Consider the following 23,635-nt stretch of genomic DNA (forward strand, 5'->3'; position numbering starts at 1 on the left):
AAAAACGCCCCCTTAACACTGAGCGTAAATCCAGATGAGCGCGCAAAAAAGGAATTGACCGCGCAAGATCACTGTTCAGTTAGGATTGCTCCAGCAAGGTTGCAAGGTTCACTCACTCAGTTCCTAAATATGCCCGCTTAGTTGTCTTTACGGCCCTTCAATTTATGGCAGATGTGTAATTCCATACTACAGAGCGGCGTCAGAGATTTGCCGCTGAGTTGTGGGCGGGACCATTACCTCCTGATTTTAAAACAAATTTATAAAGAAATGCCCAGAAATGCAATTTTAAGCATAATTTTCTTATTTTATGTCCTCCATCATCAGAAAAAGCCACAAGAACTTATTAAAAACACCCTTTTCATATAGTCCTAAATTAATTCACATAGATTGTATGGACTTGTTTGTTAAACATGGCTAGTGTTTTTATTTTATTTTTTTATAGACCACTCCCTATTCCAGTCTTTTTCTTTAAGCAGGCTGTAAGTAGTAAGAGGATTGCTACTGGGATTCTTCATAAGACAAACCCCAATGACCTGTCACTGGCGTCCAATCTGCATATGGTGTGTTCACATGCAGGAGAAGGTGTTAATAGGTCATTTTCCTATTTATCTAATATCTCCAGAGAAACTTATGGTTAAAGTGGGGTGCATCACTTTCTTTGCTTTACGAACCAAAACAGATATTTATTACAAAAACAACCAAAAATAACCCTGTTTTAATAATTGTATCATCAGAATTCAGAGCTCTGTCTCCCTCTCTGGTCACCTGCAGCAGCAGTCTCCAGAGTAATGAAAGTATTTCATCTCCCAGCAGCCCCAGCGTAAAGTTTCTGTGTGCTCCACACCTGTCTCTCATTTGCCAAATCAATCCCAGTCTGCTTAAGTACTGGACTGAGCCTCACTCAGTGCCAAGGATCGTTTGTGCCACTCTGCCTTCTGTTCTATCTGGATCTGATCTTCTGTCTCCTGACCCTGTTTGCCTGCCGCCTGCCCCAACTCTCGCCTGGATCCTGACTACACCGTCTCTCCTCTGAAGATCTCATGCCTGCTATTGACTCCTGCCTGCCTGACCCTGATTTAGCTTTGTGGACTTTTAGCTGAGCTAATAAACCTGCCACAACTGGAACCAGCCGTCTGCCTGTTCTTGTGTCAGCTTTAGCCGCCCGCGTGCCTTTATTTCTGTGCATTGTCTTTCTGGCTGATCCACATCTGATGACTGTTGGGCTACTTCCTGCTTTTCTCTGTCATTTCAGTTTTTCTGCAGAGTTTTTCAGAAGCTCAACTTCTGTTCATGCTGGAGCGGCAGCTCAGAACTCACGTTTAGGTCCAAGTGTTGCTTTCAGTAAAAAGTTGCCCCTTTAGCAGGCATGTTAAAGGATTTTATCACTGGTTTCAAAGGCAATCTGCGCTGAAATGCAATCAGCCTCTCCTGCTCATGTAAGTATTTTATTACTTACGTTTTTGAGACGTTTAGCCACTTTGACATGTCTGGAACTCTGGAGTGTAAATGGTGTTTTTCACACTAAGCGTCCCTCAGTGAGTCTACAGGATGACATCTGTCACAAGGGCCAACTTCCACAGCGACAGGCTGACAGCCGATGTGAAAAGGGACAGAGGCCAGAAGTGCTCTTTTTTTATTCTCTTCAGCTCTTTTGATGACGTCTGTGACAGATTTTCTTTGTGGTTTGAGGATTTCAGGCTGTTAAAAAATGTCAGAGACTGTATGACTGTTTTTGTTTCATGAAACAAGTTTGCTCTAAATCGGCGCATAGGAGTGTTGAGAAATGGCAACATGAAGCCATGTTGCATTGTTACGTCCCTCTTCAGAGAGGAGGGAGAAATGTGCAACAAAAAGAAAATGAAGATAACTGGGTGGGGTTAAGGTTGGCCACACAGCCGTTTATTCGGTGACACATAAATAAATCAAAGGGAACTAAAGGGAAATAACCAACAAGACACCAAAGGGGGGAATAAATGACAATATAACTTAAATTCTCAGGCTTTGTAGCTATACAATTAGGACAGAGAGGTAAAACTCAAGATGACTCAAAATGCAAACAAAGACCACAAGAGGAAATGTAACAAAAGGACACAACCAGAATCAAACTAAGGGGGGAACCAGAGGCTTTCACAAGCTAAGGCCAGGCAGACAGCAGGGCCAGGCTGAAGGAACAACTTCCCACTCAGGAATGCAGCCGCCACTGGAGCAGAGGATCCTGGGAGCTGAATATGACTGTTTTATCCACATTTTAGAGGTTCATAATCTCATAAATACAATAGATTTATACTTTTGCTGATATTTAAAGTACAATCTGATGTTTACCAATAGTTGCAGAAACACAGACCGCTTCCCAGATTTAGCCTTTTTTTTTTCTTTTTCTCTGTTTTTCTGTTTGGAAACTACTATAGCGGAAGTGTTGGCACGCCACAGTTTGCTGGCAGAAGTGGATTTGAGGTTCTAAGCGTTGAGCTGGAGCATGCAGATGAAAGCCAGTGTGCATAAACACAGTGCTCTGGCTCACAGAATGTGTGTGTAATTGTTGCTTTGCGACAGACTGGTGACTTGTGCAGGGTGTACCCCACCTTTGCCCAATAGAAGCTGAGACAGCCTCCGGCAACTCTGTGGCCCTGAAAGTGATGCGGCGCGTTAACAAGATGGATGGATGGACTGTCTAAACACAGCTGGAACACAAATCCACATTTTGCTGGTGTATTATTACTCTGAATTTATAAAAGTTGGATTCTTGCAGTTTTGCTTCAGCTAGATGTATATCCTGGTAATGACCTGGTAAAAACTGTACTGACCAGCCACTGTCATTGTGTAACCTACTAACCTCTTTATGTAATCCAGACTGATCTTCCTGCCTTTGTGGTACGTGTTCCCTCATTTAAGCAGAAGTTATGTTCTGAAAACCTGAAAATAGGTGAAATCACCAAAACAGTATCAAAGATGTTAAAGGCTGTAAAATTCCTCTTTTCCTAGACAGATGTGAACTTTTTCACATTTTTCTGTCTTGTTTAAACTCTCATAATTTAAAGCCTGGTAGAAAAAAAGTCCAATATTCTAGAATGAAAACAACGATCTGATGGGGATGAAGATTTGTCTAAATGTGGCAAACTGAACGCATTCTTTACAGGAGACATGGCATGAAGGAGATTGATTGATGGTGTCAACAACCAATCAGGATGCTGAACACAACGCACTGTTAAAAAGATAAATAAAGGCATGTAAAATTATACTGAAAAAGACCTGCATAACAGTCAGAGGTGAACTGCAATATAGCAAAGGACTGCTGTAAATCCATCAAGTGAATTTTGCTCCAATGACTGGTATATAATGAAAGTTTTATTGAACATCCTGTGGTGATTCATGATGAATGTCTAGTTAATGTCAATTTCACTTAAAACCTCATTTTAATGTCCTTTTGTAGGATTCTAATTACTGGCTCCAAGTCCACCGACTGGAGCACGGCGATGGCGGCATCCTGGACTTGGATGACGTGCTCTGTGACGTGGCCGACGACAAAGACAGGGTAAGTGATGTTTGGGAAATGTTCCTGCGGGATCTGTGGAACTTGTGCCTTCTCCCTGCCGGAAGGCGATCAGTCAGACAGGAGCATTGCTTGTGTGCAAAAACCTCTTTATCTGAGTTTGTTTTGCGCCACTGTTGACAGTTTCTAGACTCAATAAATTTGCACCGACTGCTTATCTTTTGTCTAATCCTAAGCATAAGCGTGTGTTTTTCTAAGAAAGCTCATCTGTGACTGCCCCCCCCCATGGAATGTTCTGTTGTTGGAACGTCTGAATTAAGACAGCAGGCCAGCTGAAACCCTGCTGCATCGTCTGAAAAGGTTTTACAGACAAATATCTTTAGAGTAAAAAAAATACCTGAAGGTCCCCACAGTGTCAGTCATAGTTCCCTGCAGCCTTTGGTCAGGTGTGAAACTGACATGAGACAAACCCACCCTGAGTGATAGCTTGTGGGGTCACAAAGTCACATTCTCCTATCTTCAAGGAAATAAACTAACAGATGGCTTCTGAGACAGCGTGCTAACCCAACACAAAGTCAAGGCTTAGGTCTGTGGGCTAACTAGTCTGATTGTTCCACATCACAGAACAGGAAGTAGACCTGTGCCTGCTGCCTCACGTTATCATGGTCTCAGATTAAACCGTTTATTTAGTAAGTTTTTATTTTATTCTTAATAGCAGATTTAATTTATGAGCACACTTTATTGGTTTATACTGAAAGAGAAGAGTTTCAGTTAATTGGTTCATATTTCGCCTTTTAAAAAAATAAACTGGATGGGTTTAAGATTACATTTAACAGTCAGTCCTGCAAATTCTGCATTCAGAAATACCTGCATTTGGAGTGGCACAAATCCCAATCATGGAGCGATTATTGTTACTGTTTGATTTATGTAATTGTTTGTTCTGTTTGCTTTAAAATAATCAGCTCGCTGCTTTGTACACAGAAGTACAGCAGAGGTAGGAGGAAGTGCATTGCAGTCAAATGTACATTAAAATATTGCCGTCTATGTTCAGGAACTTAAGCCAAACCTGAAACAGTCTGAGAATCAGGGGGAGGTTTTTAAGTTCCTCTGTGGTCTGACTCCCACAGGGCTGAAACAAACTCTGGGTGCTGGAGGCATACAACTGCTATTGAAACATAAAGGTATAGTCACGTGCTGCAGGTTTTGGGCTTGTCTGGGCCCGTGGAACGCTAGGTTTGAGTCCTGAACCTTGCGTTTGGTCTGTATTCACCAGGCAGATCATTATGTCATGAACCAAAGCTTGTTAACAAAAACCACATGACTAAAGATACAGTGAGGTCAATAAGTATTTGATCGCCCTGTGATTTAGCAAGTTCTCCCTCTTAGAAAACATGGAAGGGTCTAAAATTTTCATCATAGGTGCATTTCCACAGTGAGAGACAGAATCTGAAGAAACATTCAGAAATCACGTTGTACGATTTTATTAAACAATTTATTTGTATATTACTGTGACAAATAAGTATTTGATCACTTGATTATCAGATAGATTTCTGACCAGCAAAGACCTGCTGTTCTGCTTTTAAATAGTCCAACTCCACTCTGCTCATGATTCTAAATTAGTGGCACCTGTTTGAGGTGGTTAGCCTGCATAAAGGCACCTGTGCCCCCCCCCACACACACACACACACACACACACACAATCAGTCAGAAGTCTAACTACCAACATGGGCAAAACCAAAGAGCTGTCAAAAGACACAAGAGACAAAACTGTAGACCTTCACAAAGCTGGAAGTGGCTACGGGGCAATTGCCAAGCAGCTTGGTGAGAAAAGAACAACTGTTGGAGCAATTGTCAGAAAATGGAAGACGCTAATGATGACTGTCAATGTCCCTCGGACTGGGGCCCCTCGCAAGATCTCACCTGGTGGGGTATCGATGATGCTAAGGAAGGGGAAGAATCAGCCCAGGACTACACGGGAGGAGTTGGTCAATGACCTGAAGAGAGCTGGGACCACCGTTTCCAAGGCTACTATAAGTAAAACGATACGGGGCTCTGTAATGTGAGATATTGGGCAAAAACCTCCTTACCTCAGTCAGAGCGTTGAAGATGGGTCGTGGCTGGGTCTTTCAGCAGGAAAATGACCCAAAGCACACAGCCAAGAAAACCAAGGAGTGGCTCCGTAAGAAGCATATCAAGGTTCTGGAGTGGCCTAGCCAGTCTCCAGACCTAAATCCAATAGAGTATCTTTGGAGGGAGCTGAAACTCCGTGTTGCTCAGCGAGGAGAACTTGCTAAATCACAGGGTGATCAAATACTTATTGACCTCACTGTATCTTCAGTCATTGACTGGGGACCACGAGGGCTGTTCAAAACAACAAGAGAAAGACTGATGTGCTGTGCTTTACAATCCTTATCTGGATAGTTCACTTATTAAAACTTTATATTTCGATTACCGGTTTTGAAATTTGGGAACAAGACTTTTTACTTGTTACTTTGGTACAGCGGAGGCATGCTCGCAAGGAGACGTGCCTGTGTGCTTTGACTCAAAAGATGCTAGCAACTGCAGTGATGAGGAGATGTCAGGTATGAAGGTAAGCTGCTAAGTGTTTATGAAATAGATTGTCGGTAAAAACAGTGTGAGAAACGATGTGGATCACGTTAAAAGTTGTTTTGATGAACCTTCATTCACCGATCACATTTCAATGAGTTGTTACGTCTCATCGTTGTGGTGTTATGGCATTGTTTTAAAGAACCGTGTTAAAAGGTAGCTTTTAGGATGACGTCACAGCAGCGCTGAGTGCGAGCCGTGTAATGAAAGGCAGAAAAGCATGTAAGGAGGGTTTTCAGCGGTGTTGAATTGAAAATTCAAACAAATAAATGGTGGCACCCTTATTTCTGTTTGATAACAAGACTAACGTTGCTTTATATTTGACCGCGGCTCATCTGGCGCTACGTTCCTACTCTGTTTACGTCGGCTATGGTGGCCGTTTTGGTTCAGTTGCTCTGCTCTGAGAACAGACTGAGGAATCTCAGTCAGATTGGAAATGAACTGACACCACCTCCAAAGCGGTTCCTGGTCCCAGATTGGGGTCGGTTCAGTGGCGGTTCTACACTAACTTACTCCCTGGGCGAGTAACCCCACCAGCCCCCCCCCGCACACATACAAAATTTGACAACATCCTGCTGTGTTCCCTATCTTCTATTTAGCCATTTTACACAAAAAATGTATGAATTTTCTAGACTCGTATTACAGGGGGGTCAAACTCAGTCACACAGGGGCCTCAGTTAAAAACACGCTTGAGGTTTTGGGCCGAAGAAGATAAACATTTACTGAACACACTAAAGCTAAACTTTTAAACCTTTTAATCTGAACTTTTTGAACATAAATATGAATAAAAACAGGAACATTAATCCAGAATAACTCAAGTTAAACCTTAAATAACTTGTCATATTTTTCTCTCCATAGAAATATATTCTGTCAAAATTATACAAATATGAACATGCTGCAGAACAAAACAAAGAAAACCTGGAAATATTAATAAGAAATAACAAATCAAATAATTCCGTTACTTTTTGCTCTTTTATCATTTTTTAGAGCATTTTTTTTAGAGCTGGACTCCTGCTTCATTTTTAGCAACAGTAGAAATCCTCCAAAAAAACTCAATCCATAAAAAATAGTCTGCCACTGGGTCAGTTTGAGTGTATTCAGACTGAAAATGTGTTCCGGATTATCGGGGTAAACATCTCTGGTTCACTTTAAGTGAATCAAATGCGTCCAGTCTGAATAAACAGTGACTGATACCTGTAATTTATTTGCACATTCTACACTTGTAGGTCTAAACATGACATTCAGTCAATGGTTTGTTGTTTTGTCACCAAATCTGTATGGTTGGGTCACATTTGGTCACTTTCTGAGCTTTTTTAGTCATCTTAATGTAAATCCTTAATTAAAGATAAACAAAATAAATATGAAGGCAAAATTCTCTTACTTGTAGTATTGCAGTATTTTCTCATCTATGTACTTTTGAGCTTAATGGAACAACTGAAAGCTGTACCTATCAGTCTTTTTCCCCAAAGTGGTGCAGCTTCTGCTCTGTACTGTGAATTTTTCTGCCATTCAGCTTTTCAAATGAAAGTTTACTTTGCTTCCTAAAAGCAGAACATCCACGCCACTGCGCATCACTTCTAACGCCACGCTGAATTTCACGCATTCAAACCCGAATGATTGTTAAAATGATTTCACAATCACCCAGCATGCAAGGCAGCTCATAACAACAGAGACAGGTTTGAGTTGAGGAAGTCACAGAAAAATGAAACAATTAACTGATTCAAAAGTCAGACCATGTTAACATCTGCAAATGAATCTTCTTTTATGTGTGTCTAACTATCACATGACACTTTGTCAGTGTTATGGATGATTTCATCTGTGTATGTGTCAGGATGAGGGTTAAATATTACTACTGAGAAAAGAACATTCAGCTATTCAGAGGAAATGTTTGTTTTATTCTTTGTTGACTGGAACATTCAAACATCACTCAGTTATTAGTTTGGAAAGCTTCTGTCAAGCGTATCTGAAGGCTGCATGTCAGAACTTTTCCAAAAAAGAAACCAACGTAACCATAAAAAGTGTTAGATTGAATAAAATAGTGTGACTAAATAGCTGTAAAGTGAACTTTGAACTGGGGCTGCACAATAGGAGGAAAGCTTTCATTTTGTGATATTAGTGAAAAATATTGCCATGACGATATGACTTGTGATACTTGGACAAATAGCAACAACTACTACATCGATTCCATTTCAATGCAACAGGTTTTTAAAAACAAATGTCAACATAAATTATTATGCAGCTCAATAGGAGACAGGTAGGAACAAAGAGCAATGGTTTATCATTCTAATACCAAAACTAATATGGACAACAATTGAGCACTAGAGGTTGTGTGCACCTAAGCTTTTTTTTTTTTAAACTTAGTGGTTTCTCTGTCTTTGCATGTGTGAAAAAAATGTAAGGTCATCTTTAATAGTGATTTATGCCATCTTTTGCAATCCAAGTGTTGCATAAACTGATATTGCAATATCAATAAATGTTCGATTTATTGTGCCGGCTTACTTGGAAAAAATATGTATTCATAGAAAACAAACGACACACTATAGTTTTTTGCATCACATGTGAGTATCTAAAGAGAAAAAAGGTGAGTGTTATGTGATGTTTTAGGAATGAGCTAATCAGAGTCCAACAATAATGTCATTTCATGGCTTAGCTCTTAGATTCCCACGCCCTTTTGTTTTAAACTGACATTTCTTTTATGATGTAAAACATTTTCCCTTTTAACTAGGAGTTTCCATTCATCTCCCTTTTATTCAGTCTTCATCCAGATCCCCATCACTCTTTACATATTTTCAGATGTGCACAGTTTTCCACTTGACGAGATGCATTCAAAGAAAGTCTGCATCTTTCAAGTTGTTCTTCAAAAAACAGAAAAAGTGGTTTCCCTGAATAAATCCTCCACACCAAATAGATTTTGAAGACTAAAGTATTATGAAGCATTAGTACATCATCAAGTTATGGTCTTGTTTATTATTTTCCAGGTGTTTTTAGTTGGTGTTTTTGCTCCATTTCAAACACTGCAGAAAGCATCTTTCAGGCTTTGTCTAGAATATGTTTCTGTGTACTCTGGCACAGATCTTGTATAATTGCTCAATGTGCGGTGAGCAGTGTTCTCCAAAGCTATGACCTCAGTTACATCCCCCCAAAAGTACTGCAGTAATGAGGCCAAGTGCTGTAGTCTGAAAATGTTTGAGTGAGACTCCAAAAGATGAACTTCACTCAAGAAACTGACATCTTGTTTAGTGCTTTTGATAGCAGGGATACATTACATTGACCATTTGGTCTGTTCATGGAAAACTTTCCCAACTCTCTAAAAGGGGTCCATTGTCTTTTATCAAACAACAATCTTTTCTTGTCTTAATCGTTCTAAAGTTTCACATCGAAAAAGAGTCTTTGCCTCTGATCCTTGTACATATCGCTGTGTTCGAAATAAAGGCTAAATAAAGACATTAACAATGCATGAGGTGGTAAGCAACTCTTTTTAACATGAGTGGTGGTCTCCAGGCTGCTGTGACTCATCTCTGCTTTACCACAGGAGCTTTTTAAAGACTGGAAGGAATGCCTGGCCCATCACACAAGGACATTTATTAGCTCACACTGAAATGAAGCACATGGGGTGCGTATCATTTTTGGAATATAAACACATCCTGGCCATTTTTGGGGCTTCGTCTGGTAAAGTAGAATTAGCTTTTAGCCTTCTCGTTTATTGAGCCAGATGTTCCTTCCAGAAGCTTCCTGTGCTGTTCTTGCTTTTCATTCCTCTCACATCAGTAACAGCCCGTCAGAAGTAAACAAACATCCGTAACCTTTATTAGACTCGCTCAAAAGGAATCCTGGTTCTGGCAGCTGTCTCTGCAACAGCTCAGGTGACTTTCATCATCTTGAGGTCATGGAACATACTTGTTTATGATTGGCTGGCGGGCTTGAATTGTGTTAACTGACACCCTAAACATTTACAGTCGTTTCTTCCTCCTCCAAAGCTGCTCTGTGTTTGGGCTTGGTGTGTAGCATCACTGTCTCCTCTTCATACCAATGTCTTATGTTGTATACTGCAATTACAGTTCAAACTCCTCAAGTGTCTTGGCTTCAAAATTTGCACTTGTTGGTTTCCTAGGTTTCTAGAGGGTGTTTTTCAAACCGTATTATTGCTGCTACAGTAATTACGTGCTGATGGGGACAAGGGTGGATTTTTTATTTTTTTTACCTTAAGAAATGACCTTTATAATTAACGTGCATTATGTAAACCAAAAACTTTGCTGATGGTCATGAAATGGTTTCACCTCAGCTCCAAGACTGTAAGGAAATAAACCTGCTGATTCCCCAGATCTTGAGTCCAGAGATCAGGCTGCCGTCTGCTTTTATGGCTACTGCTCATCATGACGTTTATACTTTTTCTTTGCAGTCACATTTGTCTTTTTTGGTTTTTACACATTTTAAAGCTTTTGATGTGGGGTTTCCCTATGTGTAACTTGGACCCATGTAAAATGGTGTGTGTGTGTGTGTGTGTGTGTGTGTGTGCGTGTGCGCGTGCACACTTACTCTTTGGTCTAAAGGTATATTTTTGGATGTTTTTTTTGTCTTATAGTCCACTTCACTCATTGCTTCCCAACTATGGTTTACTTTGGGGGTCTTGTTGGAAAATGAACATTTCTGTCGTTTTCTTAGGGGTTTTTAGTGGAGCAATGGTGATTTATAAGTTACTGACATAAACCCTAAGTGTGGGGTTACTGCTTCAGGTCTTATGACTGGTAGAAATAAATGTGGTTAGAACAGATGTCCAGAAGTGTCTACTAACTCTACTGTCACCCTACTGTGTTTCTTTTAGACAAAACCAACTAAGACATTTTTGTACATTTTATTTTCCTGCACATGATCACCTATATTAAGGTGTAACAGCTAAGAAATCTTGGCATAGTTCTCCTTATGACATTTTTTCAGCATTTTCAAATCAGAGATCTCACTGGAGCTGAAAAATAAAAAATATTAGAAACAGTATTGATTGGCAATTTAAAAACACAGATGTTCTATATTTTGTGAATAGAGATTGACGTATCTTTGAAGGAAATGTCCATGTTTATGTGGCTGATTGATGCCATGATTTAATATGATAAGTATAAAGAATTATGTGAAATGTTTTCAGCTTGTTGTTGAATCTCAGTCAGAAATTCCAAATGCCAAAACAATATGTCTTAAAAGTTGGTCCGAAATGTTTAAATTCTGAAAATGCTAAACCAAGAAAGTCCAATAAAAAACGTATCTTTGAGAATTTTCAACTGTTATTCCAAAGCCTATGGTTGCTTTATTCCACCCAATCCAGAGCTTGTCAATTTTGGTTGTCTACGTACCAGAACTACCGACTGTACTGAAGCTGCCACTAGAACTTGGGTTGATGACTGTGAAAAGACAAGTTTTGCGAGAGTGGAAGTCTACGGCTTCTTACTACTTTACAGTGTGGCTCACTGATACGCTATCTGTCATCCAAATGGAAAAGATTCACCATGTCAGGACCGCCTCAGTCAATGTTCACAATAAACTCTGGACACCATTTCTTAATCACTTTCAGAAGGTTCAAATTATTTAGCTCTGTATTGAGACTGCATTTTTTTTCTTTCTAAAACACACACACAAAAAAAGAGGAAAGATGGGGAAATGAAGTGTTTGCCTTCTGTCCAATGTGTCCAAAAGGAAAATGTGCTTTTTGCTCCTTTTCTTTTCTTTATGCCCTATTTGGACGGCCTGCAAATACATATTGAATTGAATGTAACTGGCAACTATTTATATGCTTTTCTTTTTTCATAGTGTTTTGTAATGAGTACCCGAATGGTTTGTTTTGCTTGTCTGAGATTTTGTCTATTTGAAAACAGAAAAACCCCAACTTATTTTGAATCTCCTGTTAAAGGGGGAACGAGTAGACAAAAAATAAAAAAATGAATAAATAGATAAAATCAAGAAACCCCCCCCAAACATTTGGACTTTTGTGAGGTCATTTGTAAAACTATCTAGTAAGACATAAAACCGAGCTGTAGAAAGGTGTTGTCACATTACATCTGGAGTCAAACTACAAAGAGCAGAATAGCAACAGTCAAACATGATGGAGGCAGTGTGATAGTCTGAGGACTAGAGGAGGTTAAAGTGACTGTAGCAATCATTTCCAGGTATTACCAGGAAATCCTAAAGGAGTGTGTGGCCAAAAGCTCTTGACCCCAGCCGTAAAAGGAGGAGGACAATGATACCCCCCCTCCCTAAAAAAAAAAAAGGTCCATGTTTCAAAATGGAAAGAGCCTTGAAATAATAACTTTTATAAATATTTGTTTGAGGAACAAATGTAGAAGTTACAAACCTTTTTTAAAAGGCTAAATATATATGACAACACCTTTTTTTTCTCCTTTAAACTCATGGCTCCCCTTCACAACATGTGTCCGAGGTGTCTGGTTTCAGGGTGGGCTTCTCCTGCAGCAATGTCACAACCCTGACTGACGGCATCTGAGCTGTGCCAACAGCATTTGTGTCCGCTGTCTGGGTGTGTCGCACAGCTGTGCTTCCCTCGACACGTCTGGCCCGGGCCTGCATGGTGCCAGGGTGTGTAATGGACCCAGTGCGTTGGCTGCTAAATTTTCTGTTGTTTACCACCAACGGTTTAATAATACTGAATGTGTTTTGTGTCAGCATCACAATGCCTTTGTTTCCCACATTAAATAAAAAGGCCTTGGGATATCCTGTATATAGGATTCTGTTTAAAACTGTTTGACTCTTCTTCTGAACTGGGAAGAATTTAGTTCTGAGCTCAATATAGACCTGGACCCCAGTGTAGGAAAGCAGACAGACAGGAGGGGCCATGAGGTTAAATCAACCCTGAGGAGTTTCTGAAAACGACAGCTTCAGTCCTCTACTCAGTCTGTGTTTCAAGCTGAATGGATGCTTGTTTGGAGAAGTCTATATACTGGTCATTCTTTAAGATTCCCTGAATGGAGCAAAGTGTTGCAATTGTGATCATAAAAAGCTTGGCAGACACGTGTAAAACAGAGCTTTTACACGCATCGATCACAAATTAGGATCTTCTGCTGCATATGTGGCTCATATAGATTTTCTTGAAGTGCTTGTGCGAGGATGTGGAGAAGCAGTCCCATGAGGCCCTCTGAAGTGCAGAAGCTGAGTAAGGAGCTTTGAAAATGGCAGCTTTAGAAAGGGAGGGGTGTGCTGCTCACTTTGTCAGCCTGACATGACGATTTATGCTTAGCATTCTTTTTGTTTGTAGATTTTTTAACATGTTTGTTTAGCTTTTCTGCAGCAAAAGGGGGCGAAAAGCATGTACAGCGCAAGAGGGTTGGGGGTGTGCGTTCATGTTTGATGTTACAGGAAAGAACGGTAATAAAGGAAGTTTTCCCCCAGAAAAACGGTGAATGATTTTTTGTTGGCCCGCTCTGGAGGGTCCTCCCCTGCATCTTTCCGACCACGGTCAGGAAGAGAAAAGTCAGCACAGGAAAGGTTCAACACTTGTTTTCAAGACGTTTAACAACAGAACTCCTTTTACGCTGTCACTCTCACAACCCAATGCATCATGGGAGATGTAGTGCATAAAAACGGCCGGCGGAGATCGCTTTTCGGAGCTTCATGGTTTTGTTCACTTGTTCCACGGTCTGATACCGGATTCTGTGGAAAGCTACAGCGCAAAAGAGGAGTTTTAGCTGGTATTTTTGTTAGAACTGAGCGACTTTACGAGCTAAATCGAGACAAGGAAGTGAAGACTTTAAGCACTTCTGATTGGTCAGACTGATGACATGTGATTAAGCCTTCAAGAATGATTGGTGGAGACAGGTAAAGGGGCGGGACTTTTCCTAAATACAGCCGGAGCTGCAGCTGAATCGCGGTACTGTACAGTCATTCTTATCAAAATGTCTTTAATAAAATAAAGTAAACGCAAAGAAAAAGTATTTTTTGATCTTTTATATTCCTAACTCCTCAGTGTTTTATCAGGGCCTGTTTGGATGAACACAGAGCTGAAATCCTGGAGATGGGAAATGTTTTTAGATCAGTTAATGAGGGCAATTTCCCACGGCACACTTGACCATCTCCCACGGCACACTAGTGTGCCGCGGCACACTGGTTGAAAAACACTGGCCTATACCATATGAAGCTACCGGTAGGCATACTTACAATTAAAATATAACTAACTCAGAGTGTTTTGATTACGCTATTGTCTGTTTGTTTGTGTGTATTTAATTTAACATTATCTGTAAACATTACAAGTACTGAAAAATGGCAAGCAGTTTATCAGACACACACACAAAAAAAGTCCCCCATAATATGTCTAATGGAGTGTCCCTCCCTTGCACAGGAGGGACACTTTTCCCCCCAGAAGCCCTTGAAGTTTGAACACAGGACTCGCAGAAAAAGTAAATTATTAGCAAAGATGAATGTGTTTATTATAGTTCAAATCACGCACCAAGTGCAGAACTTTCAGAAAAAAAGAGGACCGTGCGGTGAGGAGTCATCACCACGGTGATGCGGTTATCGTCACACCCCTAATGTTGACTCTTATTTAAATTAAACTGTTGCAGTGAAATGCTATTCGTTAATGTATCGCAAGTTATATCGTCCTCGCAATATTGATCACTAATATCGCATATGGCAAGTTTTCCTCATATCGTTTTAAAAAGGTAAGATGGAGGGAAAAAAGCGGCTGCGAATGAGCTTAAACAAACTCCCTTTTGTTTGAAACAGTTTTATGCCACATGTATCTGAAAGACTTGATTTATTCTGGGAAAAGGAAGCAAACTGAGTATGGAAATGTAACCGTAAGCTCATGTTGCAGCCATGCTGAATATGAGATGAATACCATAGATAGTGCTGCTGCCAACTGGGGTTTTGGTCTGGAGCACTGCCTGTATGGAGCTCCTCCAACAACTGCATGGTTGGGATGGATACGAGGTCAGCTCAAGCACGTGTTGAGGCCAACAGAACATTTAAAATAGCTTAATGGGTCAGGCAATGTAAATGTTCATGTGTTGGCTCTTTGTGAGACATCTCTTAATAAACAGTCATTTTGGTTTTCGCCAAACCAATTTTGTTTTAATTTCTATAATGCTACTTTGACGTCCTGAAAAATAAGGTCCAGCATGTTGGTGGTACATTTTGCTGAAAAGTTTGTTAAAGACCCACTTTGATCATCTTTTGATCCATAGGAAAATTGTTCCCAGTGTTCTTTTAATTGTTATGATGCCGTTTCTTAGCCAAAATCAAAGAAGCTGTGTTGTTTTCTAAGACAGAGTTTCTGCATTTTTGTCTGCTTCTGATTCACAGCAATTTGAATAAAGAAATACTCAGAAATGCATTTTTAATCTTAACTTTCTTTATATATGTCATTCATCATCAGAAAAATGCCACAAGAACGTGTTCAAAACACCAAACACAGGATTTTCCTCAGAGTGGGGCATAAAGCCTCACATGTAAACTAAAGGAGAGATTTCCTCTTTTCCTTCCCCTCCACTCACTTGAAGAGACATCTCTGTTTGACGGGCCGACCCCTCCTCCAGCTTTCTTCCTGAGCAAGGGCTGGTAATGACCTCATTTATTCCAGGCGAACCCCCCTTCGCCCTCCCCTTTCTCTCCAGCTTTCTAATGAGAACAAGATGACAACTTTATACTTGACTCAGCCTGGTGACACAGAAACCTCCACAAAGGGGGGCAGAGATAGAAAGACCCCAGATAATCAGTGTTTACATGGTGTGTGTGTGTGGGGTGATGGTGGGGGATTGTGAGGAGGCGGATGAAAACAACACAGCTTCTACATAATTGTACAAAACTATATAAAAATGAAGATTTTAATTTGAAAAGTTGCTCCAAACGTTGTTTTTTATTGTATCCTGCGATGAACCAACAACGCAGGACTTCCTACTGTAGACTGAGTGTTTGAGTCATGAAAATACACAATAATAGGACAAATTATATTGTGTTTTTAGACTTCCTGTTATTTTTTTATATTCTGTGTGGTTTGAGCCCATCATTGTTGTCAGTATTTATCCTGCTACTTTTTCTGTCTTCTTAAGTAATTTCATATATGAATTGTTGGCTTAAATGAGATATTTTTACTGCTTCCATGTTTAAATGAGAAGAAATGTATGAAAGAAAGACGGAAAATTCCTTTGAAAAGCTGGTGGAGGTGTTGGAGTGTGTTTGTGTGGTGGAACACACTTCTTGTTCTGCACTCTCCCTCTGATGAATGTGGACCTTCAGGAAGCTTTGCACGAATCTCGCTGTTGGACTTTTCTGTTCTGACTGCATTGCTGTCCTGGAAGAAGATTAATTCAAAGGATGGGCATAAACATGAGAAATGAAATTCATCAGCTGAAATCAGTTTTCACTCTAAAGGCCGTAACACACAGCCACAGTACATTGGTGCATTTTCCATGAGTGACATTTCAGGCTTTTGTGATGCATGTCTGACATGCCTAATTCCCAAGTGTTTCTTGCGTTTGTCATCCGCAGATGTGCATCGAGGATTTTGGCCAACTGATCTTTACGTGAATTCGGTTTTGAGACGTTTCCAATTTTTACTTGGTTGAGAATTGTGCAGTTTACACATATTTTACATAGTTTATTACCAAATGTTCCATAAATCTTGCGCTAGTGTGTGAATTATGCGAGATGCAAACGCAAATTTTTGGCTTTCCATGAGTGTTTCATGTATGTCCACTAATGTATAACTTATATTTGCCGTATTCGGTGCACATATTATGTTAAAGTTATGTAATTAATGCACACATTTTAGGCTAGTTTTGGCTTTATGTTCATTTTTGTGTTCTTTGCATGTTTTATTTCTCACTTTTTCCACCTTCATCCGTGCAATATGTGCAAAATGTACGTGGTGGCTGCGTAACTTGGCTGTACCTTGGTCAATGAGGGTTGCTTTGTGTAGGGGAAAACTTATAATAATAATAAAAAATCATTTCATTTTGAAAATTCGTAGTCACAATGACAATAAAATGGTTCAAAATTGAAGATGCAAGGTTGTCAGTATAAAAAAATGGTGAGATTAAAGGATGCTGTCAGACTGAGGATCACCCAAGCCTCTTTGGGAAAACTCACACACACTTGAGCCACTTTAGCATTTCATTTTAGTTAATTGTAACCCACACAAGTCTGAGAAATGATTGCTCAAGAGCCTGTGTGTTGTACTGGTGCATGCATACTTTTTGATCTTTTTCATACAATTGCATGTTGGCAGTTCAAATCAGCCTGGTTTGGTGATGATGTAATGTCCCCCTTTTTCCTACAAAGGTTTAAACTTTGAGAGTTTAAACAAGAGAGAGAGATAAGTGTGAAAATGTTCACATCTGTCTGACAAAAGTGTATAAAGTTTGTAGTGAGACGTTTTACAGCCTTTAAACATCTGCAATCTGACTGAAGATTTCACAGATTGCGGGTTATTTGTGGATCGTGCAGTAAATGAGGGAACATTGCACTGCTAATCTACATTCATGCACTTTCAAATCATGCAATAAGTTTCTAAAACCTATCAAGGATCTTTCTCAGTCCCTGCTATTTCTTTCCTTAAATATTCCTCAGCTTGTAGACAAAGTAAACACATCTCTGGCCAGCTTTGCCAAGTAAAACAGTGAATGCACTACAACACATCAGCAGAATGTCTCTGTTTGGTTGTATTAGGCGGTATTCTGCTGCTTTATACTATATGACTTTCAGTAGGCGTCATTCTGAGCCCGTCTTCTCACCTTCCAGTGTAGTTGAAAGATAAAAACAGTCAATATCAGTTCTTACATAGTAGCTGGCAGAACAGTCAAATAGCTCAATTCATGACCATCCAGCTATTTGCTTTGATTTGACCTAAACAGCATTTATGTCCAAATCTTAACGCCAAGATGATTCAAGTTTGATTTTAGGCTCACTGCTTCAGCAATCAACCTTAACTTTGCTTGTTTCAGTTGTCAGGCTGCAGAGTGCTTTTCTCGGCTTGAATGTTTGCTGTTTGCCTCATTCTTTCTGCCCGCCAGTGCCAGCATCATTTCAGTCACATTTACCATCAGAGCATCACGTTCTTTTATATCCAGGACCAACGGCTCCCAGTGGAGCAGATAAATCCAGATGAGTCTTAAATAACAGGGAACCTGGAGTGACGTTTGACCGTTTACCCATAAGCCTTTGCATCTGCTCGTTGAGCTGGTAAAGACCTAAATATGGGCGTGTCTTTAAAGGAAAACGCCACAGTTTGTCATGCATGAAGTTTCCTTAAAGCAGAGGGATTGTTGGATCTGGGGCCCTCCAACAACAAACTGAGCTGCAGTGGGGGGGGGGGGGGGGGTACTTGTTTGGGTGTTTAATCTTAATTATGGAGAATGAGTGTCGGGGGGGACAAAGACGGTGTGTGAGGAGCCAACAGGACCATTGGGATTACCACACCTCACAACAGATGTGTGTTTGTGTTAATAAGATTAAGGCTCCCCCTCATCGTCCTGGTTCTCTCAGTTCTTCCTCACCTCGCTGTCTGTCTGTCTGTCTGCTTTGTGTTCTTTTCTTTTCTTTTTCTGCTTGAACTTGCTCTTTGCAGTTAAAACGAGTTTCTGAACGCCTCACTGCTCTCAGCTTTGTTTATATTATTCCTTTAGTTCTGCCAGTCTGTAATGCAAGGCTGCTCCATAGAAAGGACATAGTGCTCCCTCTAGTGGTGGATTTGTGTAGGTTTTTCTAGTCAGACCTCCATATATGTGTTAATATTTTAACATCCATTTATTTATTTTTTAACCTGCTTAACCAGTTTTGGATTACGGGTTGCTGGAGCCTATCCCAGCAACTGTTGGGTGAAGGCAGGGTCTGTCACAGGGTCAGACAACAACACACATTCACGTTGACACATAGGGACAATTTGAAATCACTTCTCAATTAGGGGTGCATTGAATCATTTTAACGATTTAATTCATATTTTGTGGTTCATAGAAGATATGATTCATAGTCCATTTTGGTTCATTTTGAAAGATCCGATTGGAACTGATTCACTAAATTCATTTATCGTTACAACTTATGAACTGGAGTGCCTGGAGAAAACCCACACATGCACAAGGAGAACCCTGCTGGGATTTGAACCAGGGCCGTCTCACTGTGAAATTAGAGTGATTACCACCACATCATTATGGCCCAGTCTTTTCTTTTTTCTTTAACTTTGTCGCCTTAAAATGCTAAATTACATGCACTTAACATTACAGTAACAAACAGTAACAAGTATTGAGATTAGGTTCATCCTAGCAGCCAAAGAAAAAAGAAATAAAAGCTGAATACAGATGCAGAATGGAGGTAATATCTCACTTTTACATTCAGATACCAAACACGAATCTGTTCTAAAGAATAGATGTACATAAAGACATAAAGACACAAAGAGTGGTGAGATCAGCATGTTCTTGTAGCATTTTTCTAACGATGGAGGGAAGATAGAAAAGAAGATGTAGGTTTAAACTGAGTTTGGTTATTCCTTTATTCAAATCGTGGCTAGTCAGGAGCAGACAGTTGGTAGAAGCTTGTAATTGTTATGTACAAACTTCAACTGACAGGCTACAAGCTTTCTGATGGATCCCCCTGTAGACGACTAGATCCATTACCGTCTACAGAAAAGACCAGAAACATACCAAGTCAGCATTTCTGACGTTATGAAAAAATCTTTCTGTAAAAACAGTCATTTGGAAACCAGTCACTTAATTATAGTTTTAGGACAAATTTTGAAGATTGATTTATAATAAATGCCTGATAAACATGTCTAAAATTGTGGCAAAAAGTCCAAGTTATTTATTTTTAAACCTGCAAATGTATTATTTCATGTTTGAATAAATGATTAGACATTTATATACACATTCTTATTGCTTGGTCCAGTATTTACAAAACTCAAATGTTTTGGGAGTTGAACAGCTACCACAGCTACTTCCTTTGGTTTCCACTAGGGGTCAGTGTGTCTCTAGGTTTCCCTCCTGGGAGCTTTCTCCCGCTCCTGCAGTCTTTCGAGGCCCCTGACTGGAGGAAGTTTGACTCCTAAGCTTTGAGGCCTTGTTTCACATCCCTTGGGAGCTTCCATGTCTGCTGGGGCTGCATTAATTGTTTGGCTGCTTGCTGAAGGTTTTTGGTGTTCGCAGGTGTCCATTTAACAGGAAGTGAGTGATTTGTGAGTTACCTTCTCTTTTTACCAGCCACAGCTGGTGTGAAGAAAGGGGCAGGATTTAGAAATGAGAAGGTGCTTTAACAGTTTTAAAGCTCATCCCTTATTTCCTCTCTTTTATCTGCTAAAGGATCTTTTTTTTCCCCTCTAAGTTGGTGAGAAGTAAGCAGGAAGTGAGGATTTGTGTGGTGCAAATAGGATGCTGAGACTCACTTCTTCCTTTGATAGTCTATTACAGAGAACGAGTCAGTTAATGACAAATTTAGGTTTAATAAGAAGTTTGTCAAACTTTGCAATAGGGCTGCACAATATGAGGCAAATGTGATGTGTGATGTTGATATGTTTGCATGGCTTCCATGATTAAATGGCAAAACAAAAAATGCCTAATGCATCATTTTCATTTCACTGCAACCGTTGGATTCAAATAAGTCAACATAAACTATATATTCCAAATGACGCTTGTCTACATAGATGTGTGTGTATCTAACATAAAACGGCTTCATCTGAATAGAATACAAGACTGTTTTAATCCCACGAGGGGGAAATTCTTTTTGTTAAAGGGCTCAGTTTGGTTTGTTAAACACTTCAAGCTGCCTTGACATTATTTTAGCATTTGTGTAAACATTAAAGTAACGATTTATTGCAGTTTACGCTGTCTTTTGCAAAACGCATATTGCACAGGCTGATATCGCAATAACCATACATTTTTGATTTACAGTGGTGATCAAAGTTGACATATGTAACCCAGATCAGTGTTTTCCTGGCTCTGGCTGCTCTTCTTTAAAAAAACCAAACCAAACTTTGGTTGATGTGGAATATCTCACTGGATCGGCAGAACCTTGACTAGCCGACTCTTCGGTCAGGTGTTTTGTCTCCCCTATCCGAACTGATGTGATCTGCACCATTCAGCTCCCGGAATGCTGCATGGTGAGCTACCCGCCAAGTTCCAACTGAGAAGAACTCTGGTAACAAACCTTTGGAAAAGGAATCCTGACAGGAAAACCAAAGAAAAAGGAGCATCAAAAAGATCCTGTAAAGTATCCTTGAGTGGATTTCTGGATCTCCATCCTCCACTGTCCCATCAAATTGTTTTGTTATCTTTTCTTTATGTTTTAATACAATCAATTGATTAATTCATCCCTCTGTTGCGTTTTCTATCCACTCTGCGCTCCGTGAGACGAACACTGGTCACTTCTGTAGGTCCACTTCTACTGAATAGAAGGTCATGGCTTTCTTGGGTTTCCAGTTATTTCTACAACTCTGATTTTTATCTGATAGTGATTGGAACAGATACTCCTATGTGACAAAAAACATTCATGAAGTTTGGTTCTTTGATGAATTTTGCTGTAATTCCCAGTGCGAGGAACGTTACTTTAAAAAAGTAATTGGTTACTCTTCACCTGATCCAAAAGGTAAATGAGTTACTGTTACAGTGGTGATGCCCAGCTGTAGTTGTTGTGTTGGCTGCTGATGACTTTTGATTTTTAATGATTTTTAAATCAAACTGCACTGAGTACACACAAGCCTTCCCACTGACACAACTGTTGGAGGAACCACATGTGACCACCACACAAAGAAAGAGCTGCGCTCTCATTTGATGCCTTAGAATAAATTATATGACTAACGATGCCTTATCTAGCAATAGATAAAAGATTTTGAAATGGGATTAAAACAAAGCACAACAATGACATTAAATGATTACAAATATGTTCTAACAGCATAAATGCAGTTATATTTGTATATGTTTAGATTCTTCCATGGCAAATAATCTATAAACCTAAAAATACCACTAACAAATCTATTTAATGAAAGGATTGAAGTAAATTGGCTTCAGGGCTCCAGACTAACTTTTTTCACTAGGAGCACAGTGGCCCCTAACTGAAAATTTTAGGGGCACCACCAGAAAATTTAGGGGCGCATACCGTAAATCAACATGCTAACCAAATCTACTAATTTCCACTGTATTACTAATAATTCCTTCAGTGGGTGTAGCAGGGCTTAAAAAAACTTTAAAGGAAAATAAAAATTATTATCTGAGAATATGACGTTCACTTTTAAACGCTAATATATATACTAAAAGTATATTATTCTCCGAGACACCGAATTGACACAAAATGCGTAACAGGAACGACCAGTAGGGGGCACTGTTTTTTTTCTTCCGGAAAAATCAAAGGCAGTCAGACTGAGAGAGTCACGGGAAGAATGGCGGCCCATCTCGGTGGTCAACGCCCCGAAGTAAGTAGCCTCTATGTTCCACACTAACATCTACTGTCTTCGTGTATTGATTGAGTCATTGTCTGGATACGTTTAGAAGGGAAGGCTGATAGGAAAATTCTAATGACCGAGCATTCCACTGGTATTTAAACGCAGCATTTACGGTCGAATTTGTGAGACGTGAAAACAGTCTCACGGTAGATCCGTGCGTAACTTTGGCTTCGTGTGTGCGTAACAAGGGATTCGTGCGTGTTTTTTAAAGATGAGTGTGTGTGTGTGTAAGTAGTTTCAAACTGTTGTAATCTTAATTTGTGCACACGTAAATTGCATTTTGTATTTTTTTAATTTTATATTTTTTTAACTTTTACACAAAACGTATTATGTGAGTAACAGATCACGCACAAATCCAAATTTATGCACAAAACCTAATTTACGCACGCACAAAGCAAGAATATGCATACACAAATCCTAATTTACGCACAAATCAAGAATTACGCACGCACAAATCTGACTGAGTCTAATTTCTCTCCATACGCCCCCTCCACGCATTTTAGCCACTCACAGTGGCTTTCCCTATTCGCCTCACAGACGGGCATCACGCGAGTGTGCTCGCGTTTCATGAACATGTGCGTGAGTGTGTGTGTCTGCCTGCGTGCGTGTGCGCTCGCGTCTCATAGATTATTTCATTGATCATTGACGTGCCCCTTCCACGTTTAATGTATAAAAATACGGAGGGTGGGGGAGGCAAATTTACTGGCAAATTTTGGTCGCATTTTGCGACCAATTGCTCGCAGTCTGGAGCCTTGGGCTTAACAATCCCTCAGAGTTTTAGTAAACATGTTTAGAAGAGATTTGGTTTGGTCACCAAATGTCTACTGCTGTAGTTGACTGAATGTGAATGTGATGGATTCTGAGCAGCAGGTTCTGCTTCTAGACCGTCTGCACATTCAGAGTAACTGGATGTGATGGACTGGCTGATATCTATTTATCTATCAAGCCATCCAGACGTGAGGAGATAAAGGCTAGCAGCCCCCCGGGCTCAGCACTTGTTAAATCCATTATGGCTAAATGGGTATGTGCCAAGTTGGCGCTGCCTGGTGTTGGGGAGGTGTCTGTGTGTGGCTTCCTCCTCTGCTGTAAATCTCAGGGACTCCATTTGAGTGTAAAATAAACAG

General features: G+C 40.1%; 1 protein-coding gene across 35 annotated transcripts in view; it reads left to right on the forward strand.

Annotated features, from left to right (window-relative positions):
* The window catches only part of pard3ab (par-3 family cell polarity regulator alpha, b), a 363,970-nt gene that overhangs the window by 68,815 nt on the left and 271,520 nt on the right, over positions 1-23,635 (forward strand). For 25 of the 35 annotated variants that reach the window (XR_013650782.1, XM_078935589.1, XM_078935591.1 and 22 more), the window contains one exon: positions 3,431-3,532. The exons of 1 other annotated variant lie outside the window; for it this stretch is intronic. Coding sequence is in view for 32 of the 34 variants with exons in the window: in XM_078935589.1 (XP_078791715.1) it covers positions 3,431-3,532 (102 nt within the window). In the remaining 2 variants the exon portion in view is untranslated. Of the gene's footprint in view, positions 1-1,397; positions 1,437-3,430; positions 3,533-22,374; positions 22,482-23,635 lie in introns of those variants that run through there. 9 more of the 35 variants (XM_078935597.1, XM_078935603.1, XM_078935608.1 and 6 more) reach the window with 7 other exon arrangements.

Source organism: Oryzias latipes, chromosome 17 (genome assembly GCF_053564925.1).
Source record: "Oryzias latipes strain Hd-rR chromosome 17, Olatipes_Hd-rR_3.1".
NCBI classification, from domain to species: Eukaryota; Metazoa; Chordata; class Actinopteri; order Beloniformes; family Adrianichthyidae; genus Oryzias; species Oryzias latipes.